The sequence below is a fragment of the Etheostoma cragini genome, chromosome 12 (genome assembly GCF_013103735.1).
Source record: "Etheostoma cragini isolate CJK2018 chromosome 12, CSU_Ecrag_1.0, whole genome shotgun sequence".
NCBI lineage: Eukaryota > Metazoa > Chordata > Actinopteri > Perciformes > Percidae > Etheostoma > Etheostoma cragini.
Window position 1 is genome coordinate 22,616,305 of NC_048418.1, and position 23,373 is coordinate 22,639,677.

The 23,373-nt window shown below is 38.5% G+C and overlaps 1 protein-coding gene and 1 long non-coding RNA gene across 2 annotated transcripts in view; one reads left to right on the forward strand and one right to left on the reverse strand.

Annotated features, from left to right (window-relative positions):
* LOC117954147 (sodium- and chloride-dependent GABA transporter 3-like) overlaps window positions 1-21,860 on the reverse strand; it is a 24,478-nt gene extending 2,618 nt beyond the window's left edge. Inside the window, exons 1-8 of the mRNA XM_034887715.1 lie at window positions 21,650-21,860; window positions 20,319-20,453; window positions 20,063-20,200; window positions 19,742-19,829; window positions 18,948-19,080; window positions 15,565-15,699; window positions 13,201-13,308; window positions 1,628-1,631 (exon numbers count right to left, since the gene is read on the reverse strand). Of these exons, the coding sequence (XP_034743606.1) occupies window positions 13,201-13,308; window positions 15,565-15,699; window positions 18,948-19,080; window positions 19,742-19,829; window positions 20,063-20,200; window positions 20,319-20,453; window positions 21,650-21,809 (897 nt within the window). The 5' untranslated portion in view covers window positions 21,810-21,860 and the 3' untranslated portion in view covers window positions 1,628-1,631. The remainder of the gene's footprint in view (window positions 1-1,627; window positions 1,632-13,200; window positions 13,309-15,564; window positions 15,700-18,947; window positions 19,081-19,741; window positions 19,830-20,062; window positions 20,201-20,318; window positions 20,454-21,649) is intronic.
* Window positions 4,196-7,497, forward strand: LOC117954153. Its single transcript, XR_004658754.1, has 5 exons — window positions 4,196-4,797; window positions 4,976-5,091; window positions 5,876-5,970; window positions 6,099-6,257; window positions 7,049-7,497. It is a non-coding gene; the product is annotated as an uncharacterized LOC117954153 (long non-coding RNA).
* Window positions 21,861-23,373: the final 1,513 nt, after the last annotated feature.

Sequence of the window (23,373 nt, forward strand, 5' to 3'; positions counted from 1 at the left end):
AGAAACAGGAAGAAGGAAAGCTCAGGAGGAAACGGGAAGAAGAAGAAAAGCTCAGTAAGAAATGGGTAGAAGAAGAAAAGCTCAGGAAGAAACAGAAAGAAGAACAGCTCAGGAAGGAACCAGTAGTAGAAGAAAAGATAAGGATGAAACAGGAAGAAGAAGAAAAGTTCAGGAAGAAACAGGAAGAAGAACAGCTCAGGAAGGAACAAGAAGAAGAAGAAAAGCTCAGGAAGAAACAGGAAGAAGAAGAAAAGCACAGGAAGAAACAAGTAGAAGAAGAAAAGCTCCGGATGAAACAGGTAGAAGAAGAAATGCTCAGGAAGAAACGGGAAGAAGAAGAAAAGCTCAGGAAGAAACCGGAAGAAGAAAAGCTCAGAAAGAAACGGGAAGAAGAAGAAAAGCTCAGGAAGAAACGGGAAGAAGAAAAAAAGTTCAGGAAAAAACAGGAAGAAGAAGAAAAATTCAGGAAGAAACAGGTAGAAGAAGAGAAGCTCAGGAAGAAACAGGAAGAAGAAGTAAAGCTCAGGAAGAGACCAGAAGAAGAAGAAAAACTCACAAAGAAACAGGAAGAAGAAGAAAAGCTCAGGAAGAAACCAGTAGAAGAAGAACAGCTCAGGAAGACACAGGAAGAAGAAGAAAAGCTCAGGAAAAAAAAGGTAGAAGAAGAAAAGCTCAGAAAGAAACGGGAAGAAGAAGAAACGCTCAGGAAGAAACAGGAAGAAGAAGTAAAGCTCAGAAAGAAGCCAGTAGAAGAAGAACAGCTCAGGAAGAAACGGAAAGAAGAAGAAAAGCACTTGAAGAAACAGAAACAGGGAGGAGAAGAAGAAAAGCTCAGGAAGAAACAAGTAGAAGAAGAAAAGCTCAGAAAGAAACGGGAAGAAGAAGAGAATCTCAAGAAGAAACGGGAAGAAGAAGAAAAGTTCAGGAAGAAACAGGAAGAAGAACAGCTCAGGAAGGAACAAGAAGAAGAAGAAAAGCTCAGGAAGAAACAGGAAGAAGAAGAAAATCTCAGGAAGAAACAGGAAGGAGAAGAAAAGCTCAGGAAGAAACAAGTAGAAGAAGAAAAGCTCAGAAAGAAACGGGAAGAAGAAGAGAATCTCAAGAAGAAACGGGAAGAAGAAGAAAAGTTCAGGAAGAAACAGGAAGAACAGCTCAGGAAGGAACAAGAAGAAGAAGAAAAGCTCAGGAAGAAACAGGAAGAAGAAGAAAAGCACAGGAAGAAACAAGTAGAAGAAGAAAAGCTCAGGAGGATATTACAAATACAAGGAAAATATGCCAAGTGGGTTCATTAAATGTATTAAATTCTGTCCATCATATGTCGTTCAATCTAGCTAAACTATAAAGAAAATCTAGTTGTTCACGGATATCAAGCTGGGCTACATCAGTGCTCGATTTACATGAAAGCAACAAAGTCATAATTCTGAGTGGGTCTTTAATTTCTGAAGGCATCTGCCCCATGTTGCATTGTAATTTAATATTAAGCAACGCTCAAAATGGGAAAATTACTCGTATGTGTACTCATACCTGGCAAAAAAGCTGATTCTGATTATCCACCTATGTGTGGTCTCCATGAAAGACGATAAAAATATAGGCTACAATGGGACCTAGACCTGATCCAGTCAGTGACAGCACTCTCGCGCGCAAACAGACGTGCATACTTGCGCACATCCATTGATGTATTGATTAACACAAAGTTTAGAAGCGCAATAGAATGATTTAGTTTGAAGTTGTGTGACGGGATGTTTACAGTCTATGGGTCCGACTCAAACACAAGGAGCTCTAAAGCAGACTTGTGGGTGTCCACCCTCGCTGTAAACAGCTGTGCAGCTTTGGCAATACAGAGTACCTGAGAGTTTACTGTAATATATTTATGGTTCAAACCGCCGTAGAACCCTTCTGTTTGTCTGTCTTAGTTATTATTATTATTTGTCTGCCGCGGCGGCTAAAATTCCCGTGAGCTGGAATGAGCTAGAAACTTGAGACTTGGTGAATAACTGGAAATGGTGTGCATGTGCTTCTATACAAATATGAAGCCAATCGGCCACATGGTGGTGCTGTAATTAAGGCTTCAAAATGCCAAATTTGAAAGGCCACGCCCCCCACACCGTAGGTCGGATTGACTTAATGTGGGTGAGAGAGACAGACAGGTTAGACACAGACAGACAGGTTAGACACAGACATTCAGGTGCAGTTCAATGTGCTCTACAAAAAAGCCTGAAGGACCATTAAGGTCCGCCTAGAAATTATTTCTAGGCCATTTTATATTTTTTGAAAAACCCATTTTTGAGATCTCGTCCTACACCATAGCTCCAATTGCAACCAACTTTTCAGTGAATCATCAATGTAAAGAGCTTATTACAAGTTGTATAAAACATATCCATATCTAAATTATTTTTCAAGTTATTGACCAATGAACTTCGGAAGGGGTGAAGCTCTGGACATAAATAAAGCCAATAATCACAAAACCCACAGGGTATGTTCAGATAAGTGCCCCACATGTACCCAGACAGTTTTATATACATACCCCACTAGTACCCTAACCCACAAAACTCACAGGGTATGTCCAGATAAGTACCCCAGATATACCCAGACAGTTTTATATACATACCCTACTAGTACCCTAACCCACAAAACTCACAGGGCATGTTCATATTAATGCTCCAGATAATGATCTCCAGGAGTACCTACAAGCCTTCATAGGTGAGGCTTTAGAAGGAGGCATCCTATCAGTGTCCACGGTACTCCACGAGAAAACCAACTAATGATGAGCTACTAGAACATCAACAAATCTATCATCCAAATAAAAGTGGATTGTCTATTGTGTGCGGACTACAAAACTGTCCTAAAGACTATTTTTCAGTAAAATCTTTACAAAATCACATCAGGAAGAAACATAGGCACCAAGCACCGGAATTGGAGTTCAACACTGACTCAAGAAACTGTTGTGTCTACTCAAAGTTGTGATGAGACAAGTTTATCTTCAGAACTTGATTATATTGAGACTATTAAAAACAACTGGCTTTGTCTCTTTGAACCTGCAGGAGACAAATGTAAATTGAAAGGTTCAAACACTTGAACTTAATTGAACCTAATGAATATGTCTTGGGTGTAGATCCTTCTACTGTTAAACAGGACACTTTTTAGAACATCCCATTCAAAAGTGTTAAGCTTAATTTGTAATGCTCAAAATGTTGTCAGGCGGAATTTCAGACCAGATACCCCTGTTTCTGACACCTTTACCGATTTCAACAAATGCAAAATATACCCAGAAAATCCTTTTTTCAACACTTATGAACCATGTTTGAGAATTCAGCTGTACAGTGATGCATTCGAAGTTGCTAATCCTTTAGGATGAAAGAGACTTCTACATAAAGTATCTGCTTTTTATTTTACTTTAAGAAATATTCCACCAAAACACAGATCTGCTTTGAGGCATACTCATCTGTTGATACTTGACACAGAAATCATATGGATTTGAAAAAAATTTAGAACCACTTATTTGTGACCTTCAAAGATGCAAGTGATTTTGAGGGTAGAAACTATTGAATCAAAGGAGGTCTGTATCTAAAGTAAAGGGTTAACTATCTACAGACACTCTCACTGCTCACACACTTGCAGGTTTTAGTGGTTCATTCAGTAATGGTTGAATATGTGGATGCTGTATGTGTCATTATAAAGACTTGTTTATGACAATTAGTGAGGAAAATTGTGTCCTAAGGACAGACACAACCCATGCAAACCATTTAAAATGTGTTGAGGACGACTCAAGTTGTAAGTCAACATATGATGTAAATGGCCCGTGTATATTTAAGAAGCTGAAACTACCAAGGCATTCCCGCCAGATGTTGTGCATGACTTTCTAGAGGGCATCGCTCCTCTTATTCTAAAGTCTGTTCTAATGGCTTTGCACAGGAATAAAACACTAAGCATCCCGGTAGTTGCCCTTTCAAACCTGTTGTGATACATAAAAAGGTTGCACTGAATGGAAATATCTCTGGGACTGCTGTTGAAAAATTGACATTTTTCAGGACCCTCAGCTTCCTCATTTCACCTAAGATTGAAAGGGACAATACGTTTTGGCTGCTCTATCTTGTGGCTCGTGAAATAGGAGCGCTCATTCTTGCCCTAATCATAAGCAATATATAGACATCTCTCAAAGTCATCTTTATAGACTGATTACTCTTTTTTCGCATTTCCTTGTGCATTATCCTTGACTCTTTCTTGAGTATGGAGCACATCAGTCCTACTGGTGCTTGAGACATGAAGCTAAACATCAGTATTTCAAGAAAGTTGCAAGAATCACCAATAACTGTGTAAATATATGTCAGACTCTTGCAAAGAGACATCAGCTCTGTCAGTGCTGAGATTGGGAGCATGAAAGTCTCATCAAAGACTAACACTGACGAGCCAGCGTAAACTTACGGGCTTGTTTGCTGAACTTGGAGACAGTTACTGCCTTGGACAAGAAACTCTGGAAGAGTAAATACAGCATCTTGAACTCTGAAGTATCCAATCTGAAATATCTTCATTCTGGATCTTGTACATGCAGAGCAGACACCCCTGTTTGTGAAAATGATTGTGCATATTTGGTCAAACTGGATTCTAGTTGGAAAACTTTTCACAACAACAGCGTTTTCAAGACACCCTTCATTCATACCATACCAAAGACACTGAGGAGCTGTTGATGTTCAAGGCTGGGGAGAAGTTGGACTTTCATGCTCTGTATGCATACAGATGTGATGGTAAAGAAATCGTAACACTCATCCATTGGCCTTTGAAAGAACTTACCAAAGTAAGGTGAGAATAAGGTGTGCATTATATTTGGGGTGGAAAGATGCATCAAATTTGAAATGTTAACATGATATGGTCCTGATTAACATGAGTAGTTGATATGCAGCCAATTGTTTTAAGCAATGTATTGTCTTTTGCTCATAATTGTGCTGGGTTCACTTCTAATGTTTTGTCTGTGTCACAGACAATGAAGAAGATGGATGTACACTAATGCAGATGACTGAAAACAATGAGTGAGCGGCTGTTTCCAAGAAGGAAAGACCAGGTGAAATTCTTGGGTGGTTTTTAGCAGCTGAAAGGGTGAGTCATTTCTTGTCGTGGGTTTCCCTGTCAAGTGTTTTTGTGCCTAAACATCTGAACGTAAAAACAATGTGGAGAGCAACTGGACAACAAGCTGACAGTTATTATTATACATCCATGGAGCCGATGCACGCCTTCGGTTCACACCTGCCGCATGATAGTTCATGTAAATAGCGGCAGAAACAGTGTCACATACACACACACAAACACTATGCATGTTTTTCACACAGTGGCTCGTGCAGCCGTCTCGTTTACGAGTGCGAGGTGTAAAGAAAGAGAGGATAGAAACGAGAGGGACGTGTTTGTTGTAACATTGATTTTTGGATTCATAATTATTTATGTATGTTGTACAAAGAATTCCACAATGATGTAAAAAAGCTACTGGATGGGCTACAATTGTTGAGGAAGTACTTCTCTGCACCGTACTGATCTGGAGATATTAAACAAGACATTTGATGTTTGTGGTTTTGTGTGCTGACTCCAGAGGGTTGAATCTAAATTATCTGTATTGCAGTGAAAAAAAAGAGTCCTGCAATTCGGACACCCGCTGCATCCCAGCATTTGTTTGACTGCAAAGTTCGGTTTCCTCCAGCTGTCCTCACTGCCTTGACAAATAATGAGGCTGCCTTGAAGTTGCATGCTTAGAATAGACTCAAAACCATGTTGATTCAAGCCCTGTTCGACCACTTAAGCCAGGAGAGAAAATTTAAGTCTTAGATAGGAAAATGCAGAAGTTCAATAAAAATGTGTATCAGAATGTAAGTTTCTCACTTAAAACTTGCAGGTATCCATCTCACGTGTAGTAAGTGGAACTCACACACACTAAGGTCTGTCCTTATCAGCTTCCCTTTCTTAAAGGAAAGTTATGGATCTGGATATGTAAGTGTAATTGTCAAAAACATCTGTAAATGACTTCAATGTCCTAAAACATGGTCACAGATGAAAGATGCAGTTAATCAGATTTAGAACTTTACATTTTCTTCAACTAACATATCCTTCTTTTTTAGGATACTTTGCATGAATCACTAAGACATTTAAAAAGGAAAGAAGGCCTTTTGTGAATGACAGTGAGATCGAAAAAAACGAGACAGAACTACTCAGCACCAAACACTGGCAGATAAAGATCATCTGATCTTCAACCTGGTGTCCTTCTTAAAAAAGATACGGTATGTTTCAAGGTGCTATTTTCAGTTCTTGATGGCTTTGTTTAAGCATAGAGATGTATGTTTGATATGGTTTCTTCATCTGTGCCAAAAATCTTTACTTATCCTATGATCTTTTTACTAAGAAAACTGATGGTATGGATGATGATAGCCAACTTCTATATGTCAGTCACACTTTGTAGAAGTTGCACACAGTCTACAGCTTTTCTAACGTCATGCCTGTACTCCTTGAATCTGCAGTTACAATTATGAACTCTCTGTGCGCGTGCCTGAGCACCTACAACGCAGTTGTTGAACTGTTGTGTAGTAGTTTATCGGCAGCTAGATGAGAACCCGGTCATGCAGTTTTAGTAAATATCGTCCGATAATGATCAATGATAAAGTGTTTGATTTCTCATGTAAACCAAAAATCATTAAATATTTTAAAATGATCAAAAGTTAAATAAACTGTGTTTAATTGAATTATGTAAACTGTATTTTTCATCGTTATATTTTTGGGATGTGGTGGCGAAGAATCTGGAAAAGGTTGAGTTTATATACTATAAAAAGAACGAGCTTGAATTTACCTTAAAATGCTTGTTTATCTAATGGTATGATTGACTTGTTTTTATTGTTGTTTACTTGAGCTGAAACTAAAATAATTAATCAATTCATCTGAAAAACCATTGGCATGTTAATTAAATTGTAGCAATAGTCTAGATAAGGATAAATGAATAATTCTTAAAAAGTTATCTACAACTGTAAAACAATTGAATTAGTGTATACCTGTAAGCCTTGATGCCTTGTTGTTTCAGGATCCAGTGAGGCCAACATCCACAATCACCCTGAGCAGCATGACAGAAAGCCGCTGAGTGACAGGACATCAGTAAATGTTCAGATGGACATATGCAAAATGATAGATGAAAATGGAGAGGTGGACATTTCAGCTGCTGTCAGTGGGATGTTGGCAATTTGCCATATATACCATGTTGCCTACCCAAGTCAGCTAAAGAGAACTTTTTCATTTTTGGAAGCTTTCATTTGAAAGCTTTGAGAGAAAACTTTAAGAGTCACAATAGCTGTGCAGAGGGTAGCAAATGCAATGGAAATGTGAAGTGCTTGTGCAATTTTGCTTTTGTTTGCGGTATGATTCTTAAATATGGATTAGCAAATGTCAGTGGCCCCGACGACGCTCCCTGCTGCTTTTCTCCTGTCTTACGTTTCTATTTTGCAACTTTTCAGGTCAGTTCCTGATTCAGTGAAACTTTTTTTTTGGAACACCTTTGTCTGCTTCAGCAGACCACTGCTGCTGGACAGAAAAGCGCTGAAAATATAAAAAATGTAGCAAACACTAAAAGAGTTACTCTGCTGGCAGTCTGTGCAGACGGGGCTTTGTAACTAATGAAGCAATGTCGTTCACATGTCAAAACTGTTTTTTAAAGTAGCACAGAGTCACAAATTTAAAGGAAACATTTCCAATAAAGTTAACAAAGCGTTGTGAATCACTATATAAATGTTATAGTCACTCTGGTTCCTGATTAATTTAATTAATGCAAATGTTTCAAAAATAGTTTTTGTTTCAACCTTGTAATATTGCTGATTTGAGCATGTTCTGAATGTTCGGCCAATCAGATTGCCTGGTTGAATCAACTTTTATTGTCATTGTGTAACATTTTGGAATGTAATTGAATTAAATGAAATATGGTCAATAATAAAATTGTCAAATGGTCAAATATACGCATGTACTTGTTTTAAAATCTACTGGAACCAAAAATGAGTCTTTGTTCAGTTTAAATCATGTTATAGGAGCCATAGCATCAAATCTGTTAAAGAACAGATTAAGTTTGTTGGCCCTGTCCAAGTTGCCTTCAACTTCTCTGCTGCCAGTCGGTCTGAATCCAGTGATGTTCCTCATGCTGCTCCAGACCTCCCTCATGTTGTTAAATTCAACGTTACAACACAGTAGACCAGTTAATCAGATTCAAGCAGTCCACAAGTGCTTCTTTGCTATACTTTTTCAGCAAACTGATTGTTATAGCACTATGGAAATTGAGCACTGCTTTCTTTATTTTCAAGTGCAAAAAAACAATAGAACAATCACTCAATCCATAAAAACTTGCCCCATATTCTGCTATTCTAGACTTTTCTGACACTAGAACAAGTTCAATAATAGTTTGACATGTTGGTTCTTTAATCGGCTGATGTAAACTACTAAATGAGCGACAAAACTTCATAAATGCCTTATAGCTGGAAAGGTCAGTATTTTTGACTATCAGTATTAAAATCTATCTTGATGACTTCCGATTTAACAAAGTCCATAGACTTTGAGTAGACTTGTTCCAGAAGTAAAACATTTTTTGGTCAGGTGGCATGTAGCATGCTCCAACTAAGATAGGCTTGCCTTTCGGCAGAAAGTTTAACCAAGCTGCTTCAGTTTGGTCCTTATCCAAGCCCGTTTTCTGGTTAAAACCAATGTCACTGTACGGTTTCGGTCTCTCCTGATTAAGAAATAGTTCTCAATTTCAATATCAGCGTCTTTAATGGAGTTGTCCAGCCACGTCTCAGTAAAACAGAAGACCCCCTTATTGGTGTTACTGAGGAGATGTATCTCAGTGATTTACTTGAGGGCAGTACTTGAGTAAGTGTACTTAACCCTTGTCTTGTCTTCCCATCAAAATTGAAAATTAACACTTTTTATCAATGTTTTTTTTAACTTTTTCTTACGTTTTTACAATGTTTTTTTCAATGTTTGTCACTTTTGACGTTTTCAACGCTACATAACATTTATTACCTTTAGTTTTTCAGTTATTTTTGGAATTTATGGTCAAAAAGCCAAACCTTTAATTTATTTTCTCCAAATGCTATAAAATTGAATAAGACGTCCGAAAATTAATGAAAGTAGTGATTTGTACTTGTCAAAGAGGTTTGTCAGGAACCGATCATGTTATTTTGTGTAATTAAAAAAACATTGATATAGGAAAACGGGTCAATTTGACCCGAGGACAACATGAAGGTTAATGACATTCCACCACTGGTTTTTAGTTTTCATGTAGTCATGTAAAAACTAGACAGCATTCCAAATCAATTTGAATCATTTTAATATTCACATGTAGTACTGAAACATTTGACTAAATCTCAAAATGGGGATTATTAAAGTGGGTACTTTCAGGTGCCTAATTAAAATTAAAAATGATCAATCCTAGGCGGGAGCAATCTACAGCAACCCACATTTGAACACTTAAACATCTGTGCACACCTGGAGAAAAGGGCATCACCACCACAGTTGTAAGAGCTAGGGTCGAAATGCAACTACTGGTTAGTTTCATTATAAAGAAAAATAAAAAAGATCTTTTCATTTCATCAACTATATAATGTCAGTGTCAAATAGATTTTGTCTGACCAGTAACCCTAACCCCCAAGATATTCAATTTGTATTTATATAGGCCAGCACAATCTTCAATTCATCCCCAGAGATCTATTTTTCAAAAAAAAAGAATTCAATAATGGTGTCATTTGCGCAATAATTTGAGCTTGGTATCACTGAAATCACTGAGTTATACGATATTCTTTGCTAGAAGCGCATATGACCGCTCTGTTGTCTAGGTAATATAACTTTGCAGTTCAGCGGCCTCTGCGGACGCCCTGAGTTCGACCGTCGCCTCCTCCTCTTTCAGTTTTCCGCTTTCCGGTTGCAAGGCTGTAACGTCAGCAGGATGACAAAGAATGGACAAACGCTGGAATAAAAAAAGTAAGTAATCTTTTACACAACTGTTATCATGAGAACATAGGGCTTGACAATATTTTGACAGCAATGTACAGTGTAAGGCTAGATATCTTCAATGTTGGGTTTTGTAATATAAATGTTTTTTTTTAGTGTTAAAGGCTACATACCATAACTGATGACTATTTATCATAAATCTTATGGTGTGAGGATATCAACTAGACGGTCAAGGTTTGAAAAAGTCACTGTTTCAAAACCACTACAATTATCTGTCATACCATTCCTAATGACGATCAGTTTAGAATTCCTTCTCCCTGCCAGTGTGCAGTGTGTTAATACATTATAATACAAATACATTCAGTGGAAAAACAGTTTTACCAAGACATTTCAAAAATAATGCAATTATAGCTGTCATTGCAATAACGTAATAGCGTACATTTCATTTCTACAGAGTCTGAAACAGCAACAACTTTCAGCAACTTTATAGTGAAAAAACGTTATAGCGTACATTGATGGTAACATGTGTCCATGTTGGCAGGACGTCTTTTGCTGTACATTTTGTTGTTGAAACACAAACAAAATGTTGTTAATTAATTTGACCCATTCTCACTCCCGCTTGGTCAGTGGCTGCACGTGGGACTGCTGGGATTGTCACGAGAGAAGGCGATAGGGGGCCCCGGCTGTCAATCAATGTCTTCCTATGATGTGGGCCCCTGATTGGTCCAGGCCAGTAAGCAACTGTGTACTCTGCTTACAGATAGTTAAGCGTCTGAATCACTCAATTCTCATTGGCTACCAGCCAAAGTGGCAGGTAGATTGAGAGTGTTACCCGCCAATTGCAAAATTCATTTGCATTGGCGGGTGTTAATTTCCTGCCCTGTTGGGTACTCTGTAAGTTTAAAACTATAGGATCTACCATAACCATTGCTAACGTTTGGCTTAGCATCAATAGCGTTCACTTAAGCTAACTCCTTCACCACTAATCGTGCAAGCTGGAAAATCAAACTTTTCCCTTGGTCTTGCTCCGGCTTTAACTTGTGGATATTAGGCAGTGTTGCCACAACGGACCGAATGGCTTCGCTCACATCTTTATCTTATTGGTTTTCTGTGTATTTCTCACATTGTATATGATCTACAACTGTTCTTTGAACACTGACCTGTCTGAAGGTTCCTGCTGTCAAACACATCTGTCCAACTGCCCACAGTGGCACCATGAGAACAGAGGAGAGGGTCATGGACCATCCTAGAGCGTACGCCCAGTCAGGATAAACGTACCAGTCGTTGATCCTTAGGTGTTGGTAATGAACCAGGTACAGGATAAAGGAACTCTGGGAAGGTGAAGAGAGTCATGTTACGTTTTTTTTAGGTGGGAAAATTGAGGAAAGAATTTATCTTGTAAAGAAATATTAGTACAGAGACCAGTTCCTATGGCTTCAATTGTTCTGCATGAATATGTCACGCATTGAGAAAAGCAAGACTAGTCTACTTTTGCTGAGCTATGAACAGACTACACAATTACAAAATATTACAAAACATTGCCCAGGGCATACCCTGTATATATTAATGTTAAAAGTCTATGGTCCAGAGACATAATATGTTATTCACTGAATAACAAAGAGACTTTAGAAGAGGCACATTCTGAAACTGCATAATTGGGGACTCAACATAAGTTATAAATAACTAACTCAATGAATTTCAGAGTATGATTATAGAGCATGAAATTATCTAAGAGTGCTATTGGAGGTTAGTTATAAAACTTAACATGCAAATTAAGCTGTACTGTGTACACTGGAAGGCATATTCAAGTTGATTTAGTGAGGAAACTACTACATTTCCGGAAAATTTGTGAAGTCACTGACAACTAGTGAGGAGCAAACAAAGTGTTTCTGACTCACCAGTGACAGCAGAGGGACGATGTAATTCCAGCATAGTTTGAAGAAAACTGATGGTCTCTGTCCTGTCATGTCTTTAATGAGGTTAAATATGCGGTCAGCACCTAATGGAAGTTAAGTTTTTTTTTTTGTATTTATATTGTACAACAAAATACTGACATTGAGACAAGTTGATCATTTTGTTTTGCACACTAGACACTTTGAAAATATAGAAAAGACAGCTTGGGATCTACGTGTCAAACAAGCTCTACCTAGAATGTCTTTCAGTAAGGTCAACATCAATTAAATCATTGTTACAAAACAATTACAAAAGTTTGTCATCCAAAAATAAAAATAAAATTAGGCTGAATCCCATTTCTCGATCTTAACCCTACCCCTTACCCCCCGCCATTGAGCCTTGAAACCAAGGGGTAAGGTGTAGGGGTGAAAACATACTCCTATGAAATGGCACACCCCTTGGTTACATCACCAAACACTATTGATCACAAACTTCCAAGATGCCGTCTGCAAGGGTGTCTATATGTCAATTGCTTGGGTTTTGATAACAGTGTCATATGCATTTATATATTTTATAGTTATTTATGTTCACATTGGTGGTGCAGAGGCAGAAGCTGTTATCTGTGTAGTACTTAGGTCTGTTTGCAATACATATGTGTACACACACATGGTGTGTTGTATCTCTGTTTCAGTTATCACCGTTTTGAATGTCATTGATGTTCAGAAAAACATTTTGTAATGAAAATGCCGGACACATTTTTTAAAAGTAGGTTGGTTTCAAGTAAGCTTGCGTCCTCACTCAGTTCCAAGGGCCATGCACCCCTTTGTCTTATCCAGTTAGCAGTTAGTCTCGCGTGAACGTGCAAAACCTAGGGAAGGGGTAAGGGGTAGGGGTAGAATAGAGAAATGACATTCAGCATAAAGGCTGCAAGCAGCGTTGTTCGGGCCCTAGCACCTCCTTGCACGTTGGCTTTACTGGACACTGCAAATTGTCACCAATAAAAAGGGAATCTCTGCTATCCCATGCAAGACTCTACGTCATACAGTTATTTAGCTGTGGAAGGGGGCATGGCTAAAGCATAGGGGGTGGGCCAAACAAGGTGATGTGTATTATTGTTTTCTTTCAGCTTAGTTTTCATTTCTCCCTACACTCTAATACGCAGTATCAGCTGCCAAAAATTTCACATTTTCCACAGAAAAAAGTAACTAACCCCCGTTTTACAGGTAGAATGCATGGGACTTAGGTCATCTTGGCAAACCCTCATCTGTTAAGTCATAAACGCAGGAGAGTATACCAATTTAGATCAGACTTAGAAAATTAATATAACAGAAGGTCCCTGTAATATCTAACATATACTTACTTGTAACAATTGTTGTTGTAGTCATTATAGCTGCCCAGAACATGCAGAGTCCCTGTAGTCAAGCTATAGGAGAAGAATATTTGGGATCCTGCCTCGAGCCAGACCTGGAATGTCAGGAAAAAGTATAACTCTTATGATTCTTCTTCTGATTGAAATGTTGTGTTTTTTTTAAATTGGTTATGCCTGTTGGTTAGTTGTTGTTATTATCACTATGCCATTGCCATGAAATTTTGTACAAATGTTTTGGTCCCTAATAGATCACTCCTAATTCCACTTTCTTTGTGCTTACTTTAAACCCTGGTCAGATTGAGGAACATTAACCGCAACTTCTTAGCAACTCAAAAATATAAAGTTTTAGCATTTTCTCTCTAACTGGGACGATTAGGGGCTGATTGACGATTGGTGGGGTTGCTATGTATGAAGTACACATGGAAATACACTGGTAAGAGGTTAAAGCATGTATCCAGCTAATTTTAATATCTCACCTTACTGTATTTTGTTAAAAACAACTCCAGATATTATTGTACGTGTCCTTTTCGTTTGCGGAAATTCCGCCAAATGTCCCTTTTTTTCGGCCGTATGTCCGTCACCTTCCTCTTTCTTTGTGTTGCCATTCTAAACTCTGGTATGTTTATGAGGACTATGGTCCTCAACTGGTCCTCAGATCTCTGATGGGTAAATCCAGACAGCTAACTAAGTTATCTGTCTAATCTGAGTTTTTAACTAAAACTTCTTTTGAACATACAAGCAAGTTCCTTCCCGAGGTTATTTTGCAAAGCCACCAAAGAGGTTTGTAATAGGTTTAATGAAATTAATGCTGACAACCAATAACCTTTTTTTCCCTCCAATCCACGAGTGTATGTTCCTCTGGTAGACTGTACTCAGCAGTGCTATGGAAATAGAACTACGCCTAATTTACTGCGGATCGTATTTTGGGCGGCTTTAAAGCTTAAGTTCGTAACTTTTGGATGTTAACAAACATCCATTACGTTCAAGCCATTGCCAAATAAGTGGATACAAAGCTAATTAGCTAATTCAGTTCCACACAACTCCCTCTATGTTTCTCAGTATGGCTACGTTCAGAAGATTGTGTCGTCCGATTTTTATTCATTATTTGACACTATAAACATACACCGACCTCCTCGAGCTTTTATTTTGGTACCTCCGATTACCGGGATTTAACATTTAGATTTAGATTTAACATTTAGATTTAACATTTAGATTTAGATTTAGATTTAACATTTAGCTTTATATTTAGTATTCAGATTTAACATTTAGATTTAGATTTAGATTTAGATTTAACATTAAGATTTAGATTTAGATTTAATATTTAGATTTAACATTTAGATTTAAATTTAGCATTTAGATTTACAATTAACATTTAGGTGTAATATTTAATATTTGGATTTAACTATTTAAAATATTTCCAAGTTGACAAATACTGTTGTAAATGTGCAAGAATGTGACCCTCAAAATTTAATAACAGTTTTTTAAACGTTAAATGTGACAAAATGTTGCTGTTATTTTCAGCGTGAGCCGCTTTACAAACGGGTTGGGAGTGGTGCGCAAAGGCTTGTATCATGTGGCTACACCGACAGTGTTGTTGTCATTAGTCAGCAGCAAATAGGCTTTAAACGCTTCAGATGTAAAGTTATTTGCTGTCAAAGTTACGTCAAAATGAATAGAAGTCAATGGAATGCTAATGAAGCTAGGGACTAGGTGCTAGGTAGCATAAAAATTGTGCCGTAGGAGCTACGCTTAGTGGAGGCTGGCTTACCCCCTTGCTAATAATTCAGTCACCTCTCTCTTCCTAAATTGATCAGCTTCAGTTAAACCAATAAGAATAAGCCATGGACTTCACAAGCCAATCACAGCATTACGTCTCTGCTTTAAATCTGTTTCTCTCTCCTCTCAACTGTCATTTCAGTCAAGAGTGCGACCCTCCTCCCCTTCCACCTTCAGTCTTTGTCAACCTTGGCTCCCCGGGTCTTCCTCCAGCAGTCCGCCCCCTTTAACTACTTTGGTCCGATCTTTGGGCTCCTTCACCCCATTACCAGTGTCTAGACTAGTGTCTGGGTGGGGGGGTATGTCTTGTCTTCTCTAAGCCTTCCAAATTATTTTATAAAGACGGAGTCCAATCTCCAAAGAATTTCCTATTATGCATATGTACAATAAATCTTTGCTTGTCTGCAACGAAGTCTCTCCTAATCGAAATGCAGATGTCTGTACTAATGGTACAAAAAAACACATAAATGCATTGGAAACAGAAATATAAAAAAAAATTAAGGCAGATTTTAAATTATGTTCCTCATTAGTGATAACTGAGTCATTCTAAAGTTGGTTTTAAATCAAATGTTCACCTGAAGGTTAGCCAGGCGGTTCAGGTCTGGATACAGGTAAAAGTAAATCCCGTCCCAAGCTCCAGGTAGAGTCAGGCCCCTGATGAGTAGGACCAGTAGCATCACATAGGGGAATGTAGCTGTGAAATACGCCACCTTAAATTATTTTTAATGTTAATGATTGCTGGCAATTTACTTAGAGCAGGATTTTAACAATATTACCGTTATTTTTAAATACAGCCCTTTAATGTTTACACAAATGAGAATATAAGTTGCACAACACACAACAACTATAATGTATTCCTAATATACAGAACTTTACTGCTAACCAACCGTGTATCTGAAGTAACAGTATCATGCAGTTTTTTTGGGGCATTTTAGGAAGAGCAATATAACACATTTAAAACTTGACTTATTCTTTCCTTCATCCATCCCCATATTATTAATTATTTCGTGAGTAGTCATTTCATTAAATTCACAAATCAATGCAAGGTCAACCAGGGAGGTTTGTTATGTTCATGGTCCACATTGTGATGGAATGAAGGGCACACATAATGGTTTTGTATAGAGATGGACCAATACCATTTCTTGTTTATCGGACGATACTGATCACTCATCCGATACCATCAAATTATGGATGTGAAATGAATGCTAGCTTTCTTGTACGAACGGGCTCAGGTTAGACTGTATGTAAAACACAAGAGAACTTTCTTTTATTATCCAGTTTGAAAGTCAGTCATAATGGAAAAGACATAAACTACTTTAAGGTAGATTTTCTTCAGGGCTAAATTACGTGGCTGATCGCTGCTTAAACTACAGTACTTGCCGATACATATACCAGCATTTCAAGCAGTATTGGAGACCTTCTCCAGTTTTGTACGTGAGAAGTTGCAATTAAAGTTATTTTGGAACTTATATATCTCTCTCACTCTGTCATTGTCTCACATGCAGTCCAAGGGTTACCACGGCTGTACTGAGAGAACCCATCAGTCATTCACTAACTCTTCTCTTGTCATCCCCCAGTACTTGAAACTCTGCACTCTTTGGCATTTTGCTCCGTCTCAAGTTTCATATTGCAAGTTAAACTACTGCAGATTGGTGTTAGTTAAAATTACAATTGTGCTGCATGTGCAGTTTCCAATACAATGAAATGTCAAATGTCAATTTTGCGTTCTGTGCTTATAGTCAGGTTTAGAGGTGGCTAAAAGGAGCTCCTGGCTGGACTTTTTTTTATGGTTCCAACTTTGATATTTTGTGCTTGTACTTTGTGCTTGTTAGAGTTACTTAAAGTAGAATGGCAAAAAAAAAAGAACCCAGCGCGGCGATACGGATGCCATTGCAGAGGCATTGCTGAAAAGACAGCCTACCTCGAACCACGTTTTGCTCAGATCCAGTCTCAGATTCCACAGGTCGGTATCGACAACAACAATGAGCTAACTGCTATCCATGCCCAGCTAGCATCTCTGACTGCAAGCTCTATCAGATCGGAGCTGAACAATCTAAAAACCACAGTGGAAAGCAATGCAAGTATTCTTAATAGCCATGGCCACGCTTTTCAAGAGCTGGAGGTGAAGCTAGCTGATATGGAGGACAGAAACCGAAGATGCACATCCGCATCATCGGGGTGAAAGAGGGGCTAGAAGGTGCTAAGAGCTAGATGTTCAGATCAAGATTATGAGCCCAAAGAAGAACACCACTACTAATTGCACGCTGATTTTCAACGTTCTCCTCTACACAACCAAGCAGGCAATCCTACAAGCTGCGCGGCGATCCTTGCTTATCATTGAGGGCTGGAATATTTGCTTTTTCCAGACTACAGCAACTTCACGGTTCATGGCTTCTTGGCTCTTTTTCAGAATGACAAAACACATTCAGTCTACTATGTTCCTCATTTTTCTTTTACCTTCAATTAAGAGGAGCACTCAAGGCCTACGGTGTCCCTCGGCAGAAGTCTTTGCCCATCCATCATATCTCGAAACGGTTTACTACGCAGCCCAAATCCTGTGGTATGGTTTTCAGGCTTTATCAGTTCTGGGAACGTGATTTCCCAGACATGAGCATCGATTTTAAATGGCATGATGTATGGTCTAACATTCCAGAAGTCTCACATAATCTAGAACATCAGCAACTTCACTACAATTTCATTCATAGGACATATCTCACCCCTAAAAGCATCACATGAAGGTAATTAACAGCCCTTTATGCACTTTGTGCCCATTAAAAGTCACTTGATCTGGGATTGCTCTCCTGTTGGTCCGTTGTAGTACAATATTTCATTCAAAATGTCTGCCTTGATTAATGATACTGTACCTATTACTGTCTGTGATTTGATTTGGAATGATTTGTCACCCCTTCAGCCCTCTAAAATTAAAATTGTGCTGTGTGTGCTGAACTTAAAGTGACTAAGAAAATTGGAAATTGGAACATTGGACATTGGACACATTGGAAAGCACCTCATGACTTGTCTATGCGTACATGGACCCTTTCCGTTTTGGATGTCATTTATATGGAGCTCTCTACAGCTGGCATAAATGGAGCGCCACAAAAGACTTTGGATTCTTGGCTCAGCATTGCTGAATCCTTGAAATCCATGCTATAGACTTGTGCTCTGACCCCCTTGCTTCGGTCTGTGCATGTGTTTGGTCCTGTGTGTCTTGTGTCCGTCTCTCTGTCAATGTCGTTTGTTTGTTTGTTTGTGTGTGTCTGTCTGTCATTGTGTCTTGTTAGTGAGCCGCAAGCTCCATTCCTACTCTTGTGTTGTTGTTTGGTCTGCCCCTCTTCGTCTTTCCTCTCTATTTTTTTTTCTTCTTTATGGTCCTGGGACGTGTTCCTATATCGTAGTGTATTGTTTGTTAATTTGTTTGAATAAATTACAAATATTTGATCACAATAACTACTATTTCTAGTTGTAGTCATAGTTCCATTATCTTTATTGTGACTATAATTGCCACTGTTCAACACATCCCGACTGTAACCGCGATACACCACCGACCAAGAGCCTGGGTCTGGTCGAGGTTTCTTCCAAGAAGGGAGTTTTTCCTCGCCACTGTGGCTCTTAATGATTGCTCTTGGGGGAATTACTGGAATGGTCGGGTCTTTGTAAATTAAAGAGTATCGTCTAGACCTAATATATCTGTATAGTGTATTGAGATAACTCTTGTTATGATTTGACACTATAAATAAAATTGAATAGTACAACCCCACAAAAAACTATAATTTCCTTTACATAAAGACATTTCACTATAACGTGATGCAGAAAGGCACAAATTGTTGCTAAAAGGTTCCCCAGAATGCAGGAAATTAAATGCTTGATGTTTTCAAAAAGTTCAAACTATTGATGGAGACTGTCTATAAGGGTATTATTAATGTGAAACAAAGGCAGATTAAATATAATTTCAACCTACCTTTCCAGAGGATCTGACACCTTTCCATATGCTGAAGTAGCAGATCACCCAGCAGGCCAGAAGACACAAAGCCAGCTCCCATCTGACACTGCCCAGCTCCTCAATGCCCCCAGACATGCCCAGCACACGCCGCCTGAGGAGAGGGGGGATATGGCAAATACCAAATGGTAACAAAAAATTCTAGAATAATTCCATAATTTACCCCGGAGTCCTATAGATCTTTCAGTAAAAGGAGAAAACCTGATTATTTTTTTTTATCTATTTCAATGAGTTTGTTTTGTAGTTTGGGGCATCCAATCCATGCAAGAACTCTTTCTTTTTTTGCTGTGTGATCCTATACTTTCCAATAAAGGGGAAAATGTCAAAATAAAAGCTTAAAAGACACAGTGCAAAGACTTGCTGGCCAGCTGAAAATAACAGACATGCACTGTGTGTTCTGTGCCCGCAGTAGATTAGAAAGTGTTGAGCAGTCTGTAATTCCACTTTAAATACATACATATTTAATAATGACCAAGAAAAAGCTGAAAGAAACTATTTCTAACCTAGCTTTGCAGACTAGCATTGCATTGCAAAATGCTACTCTGCAGTGATAGAGGGAACAGTGAGAGTGCAGAATCTGTACACACCATTAAATAAAATGACACTGAACAACGGTGTCATGGGTACATTTATGATGATAAAATTTTCATCTAGCAGGAATTATTTTACATCATTTTTACTGGCGCAACAAAGGACATTGCACATTAGTGACACAGTAATTAACTATTATGGGTCATTAGACGAAAAAGACTCACTCCCAGAACTCAGTTGCAGCAGAGGTGGTGTTGGTCTGATTTGCAGTCACATTAGAGGAATTTAGAGTCTGAAGACCAAGGCAGTTAGCTGGGTTTGGATACAAACACAGATTTCAGGGATGACAGCCATACAATATTTTCCAACAATGTATCTCCAATACCTGGTGATCTAATTCACCAGGACACATTTATCCTGTAAGTGAGCTCATTTTCCATAAGGTATCAACCCTGTGAAAACGAATTAACATGCAGTTATATTTACTGAAACCAATCTGGTACAGAAACAAAATTCATTTTGAATGAAATCTTGTCTAACCTTACCCGTGTTCCAGGTGTTGTTACAGCTGGCCCAAGGCAGCTGGGATCTAAATGAGAACACCAGGTAGAAGAGAGCCCAGACTTGGACTAAAATGTAGCTGAAGTCGTAAAGTTTCATAATGAAATATCCATGTCCAATTCCTAAAACAATAAGCAACGACTAAAATGTTTAAACCTGTGGTGGTAATTCAAACGTAGCTTGTCCAAAGGAACAAGAATAACATTACCCTCCCCCACCCGACATTTTACTTCAACTCACCCTGTGCCAGTGGACACAACTTCCTCCAAGAAGTGATGAATCCTTCCTGGGTAAACTGACCAACTGAAGTCTCCAACAGGAACAGAGGTATCCCACACACCACAGCAAACAGACAGTATGGCACCAGAAAGGCCCCTATGCGCATTATATGGAGATACTTCATGTATGCCCACAGAAATGACATGTTCTATGGTAAATGGAGACTTTTCATTTTTATTGGCAAATGCAGTATACAAACAATCAGGTAAACATTAATAGCACATATACAGTACATCAAGTGTAAACACATTCATGGAGGCCTCTGCCCATTCATCCTATCTAGAAAGTAATTTACTGTGCAGCTTAAAAACTGTGGATATGGTATCCAGGCTTTATCAGTTCTTGGTGATATCTGGCCGCTCTGCCCTTCCTATTGAGAGGATGTCGGCACGGGATTTCCCAGGACTCAGTATCAATCTTACCTGGCATGATGTATGGTCTAACATTCCAGAAGTATCACGGAATCCGGACCATCAGCAGATTCACTACAGTTTCAATCATAGGACATATCTTACCCCCGTGAAAAGGCACCACATGGAAAATAATTAACAGCCCTGTAAATAAATAAAAGTACAAATCTTCACATGATCTGGGAGTGCTCTCCCGTTGGTTAGTTTTGGAACAATATTGCATCCAAAATTTCCATCTTGATTAATGTTACTAAACCTGTCACTTTCAATGTCTTGATTCTGAATGACCTGTCAGCCTTTAAGCGCTTTGGGAGAGAAACGTGCTGTGTTTGCTGGACTTACAGCTGCGAAGAGGATGATTGCAACCCGTTGGAAACCACCACATGATCTGCCTATCTGGGCATGGACCCTTGCCTTCTTATATGTGGTGTAAATGGAGCTCTCTACGGCGCGCATTCACGGAGCGCCATAAAGAACACTCGAAACTTGGCTGATTATTGGTGAATTGTCGAGGACAACCTTTGATTTAACCTGAGCAGGTGTTTGGTACATTTAAACATGAATTCATATTTAGTCAGAGGTTTAGGGGGGAAAAGCTATTGACTTTAAGTTTAATCATTTTTTAATTGTTTTTCACCAGTCTAAGGGACTTGAGTAAAGATTCATGTCATTAAATAAATATTCAAGTGCACCATTACCTGAATTATCATAGGAACAGATCATATCTTTAAGGTTAAAGGGGTTAACGAAGTTGGTGGGTTCAAAAAACGTAAGACTCCAAATCTTTTTGGTATTTCACAATAAACAAGAGATAAATACCGAGACCTCATAAGCTTTACTCAGTGACAAAGAAAGACTTGAGTTGTGGTTTGTATGGCTCACCTCCACCGTTCTTGTAGCAAAGGTAAGGAAATCTCCACACGTTGCCCAGGCCGACCACATTTCCTGCAACAACCAGAATATATTCTGTTTTACTGGCCCACTGTCCTCTGTCTGCAGAACTTGTCTGATTTTCTCTTCTTCTTCTTCTTTGTCCGCCCATCCTGACATCCAAAGGACTTAATCCGTTTTGTAGTCAGTATTCAGAATACTGCAACTTATTACGTATCTTTCCCTTATTTGATCATTAACTACTGTTTGCAGGAGCCAGAGGGGAAGTCATTAATCATGAATTTGTATAAATATATTTATATGCAACTGATCTCTTCTGCTTATACTATGTGTCTTTAGTTAATATACACATCCTGTTCTGAAGCCAGCAATAATTACATATAATCATAAAACCAGTCATTCTAGTGTTTAGGTCTACTGTTGAGTAGAGTAGAGCAGAAGAGTCATTTTGTACCTGTCTGCTTTGGAAGTGCCAGAGGAGCTCTTAAATAACTCATAAGCCAGAACTCATCAGTCATTTCTTAACATGTTCAAATATTTCCATAAAAGGACATTCAAACAACTGGTGTCACAGAATTCAGACATTCTAGTATTGGGTTTGATTGGGGATAGGATTAGAGGCATTCAAATGTTATCTTATTTCCAAGTTCATTTGACTATATTATATAACTGTGCCTCAGATGTTCTTTCAGTGGTGTATCTAGAAGATGCATTTTTTGACCCAAATGTTCTTTACAGTGGTCTTAATGCACAATGCATTAGAGACTGTCCAAACAACTACTTTTATGTGAATGGCTGCATTTATGTATTAATCTATTAGCTAATATTTCAATTGCAAAGCATGTTAATGAACATCAGTGTGAAAATATAAGATGTTAACATGCCAGACTTAGCTAGAATGCCCATTTATATCTATAGTCCCTAGGCAGGTAACAGAAACTGAATATTACAGGTAACAATATATAGATACAAATATGCAATAGACAAATTAAACTGACATTGCTGACAGCCTAGTTTGTTATAATGTGTGAAAACAGCTAACTTAAAAAAAAACTGTAAAAAAAGAATAAGAAAAGACCATGTCAGTAAAAATTAAAGATAAAAACAACACCACCTATTAGTTTGTATTTTCATTAATTTTCATTGACTTCATCCCTTAGGTAAGTATATTGCATATTAATTCACTACACTAGTAGTTCACATTCAGGTCTAGAATAGTTTTGCTGACAAGCACAGAGGAAGAATAAATCCTTCTGCTGTGTATTTAACACCAGCTCAACATACAGTACGTGTCTCCTCTATTCTTTGACAGCACATCTAGTATTCCTCATAACAGCACAGGCAGGATTGACAACTTGCTGTCCCCCTGAGCAGCACGTTAGGGAGGCAACCATTTTTAGATTATGACACCGTCAGTTAGGGAGGACACAGAGAGGAAAAACCAATTAGGACAGCAGAATAAGACAGACAAAATGCTGTTCAGATGCAGTAAACAGTCAACTGATGTCCTAAAGAACAAACACCCCCCAGCTAACATAGCGCTGGTTAGCATGGTGGGAAAGTCTTGGGTGGAACAAGCCTTACCAAACACCAACATATAAGGGGTGACTTCTAAGATCCGAGCTTCAGGGGTGCCCTGGAGGTGATGGATGATTGGAACATAGAAGAATGAGAAGATGTGTGAAAATCCCCATGGGGGGGGGGGGGGGGGGGGG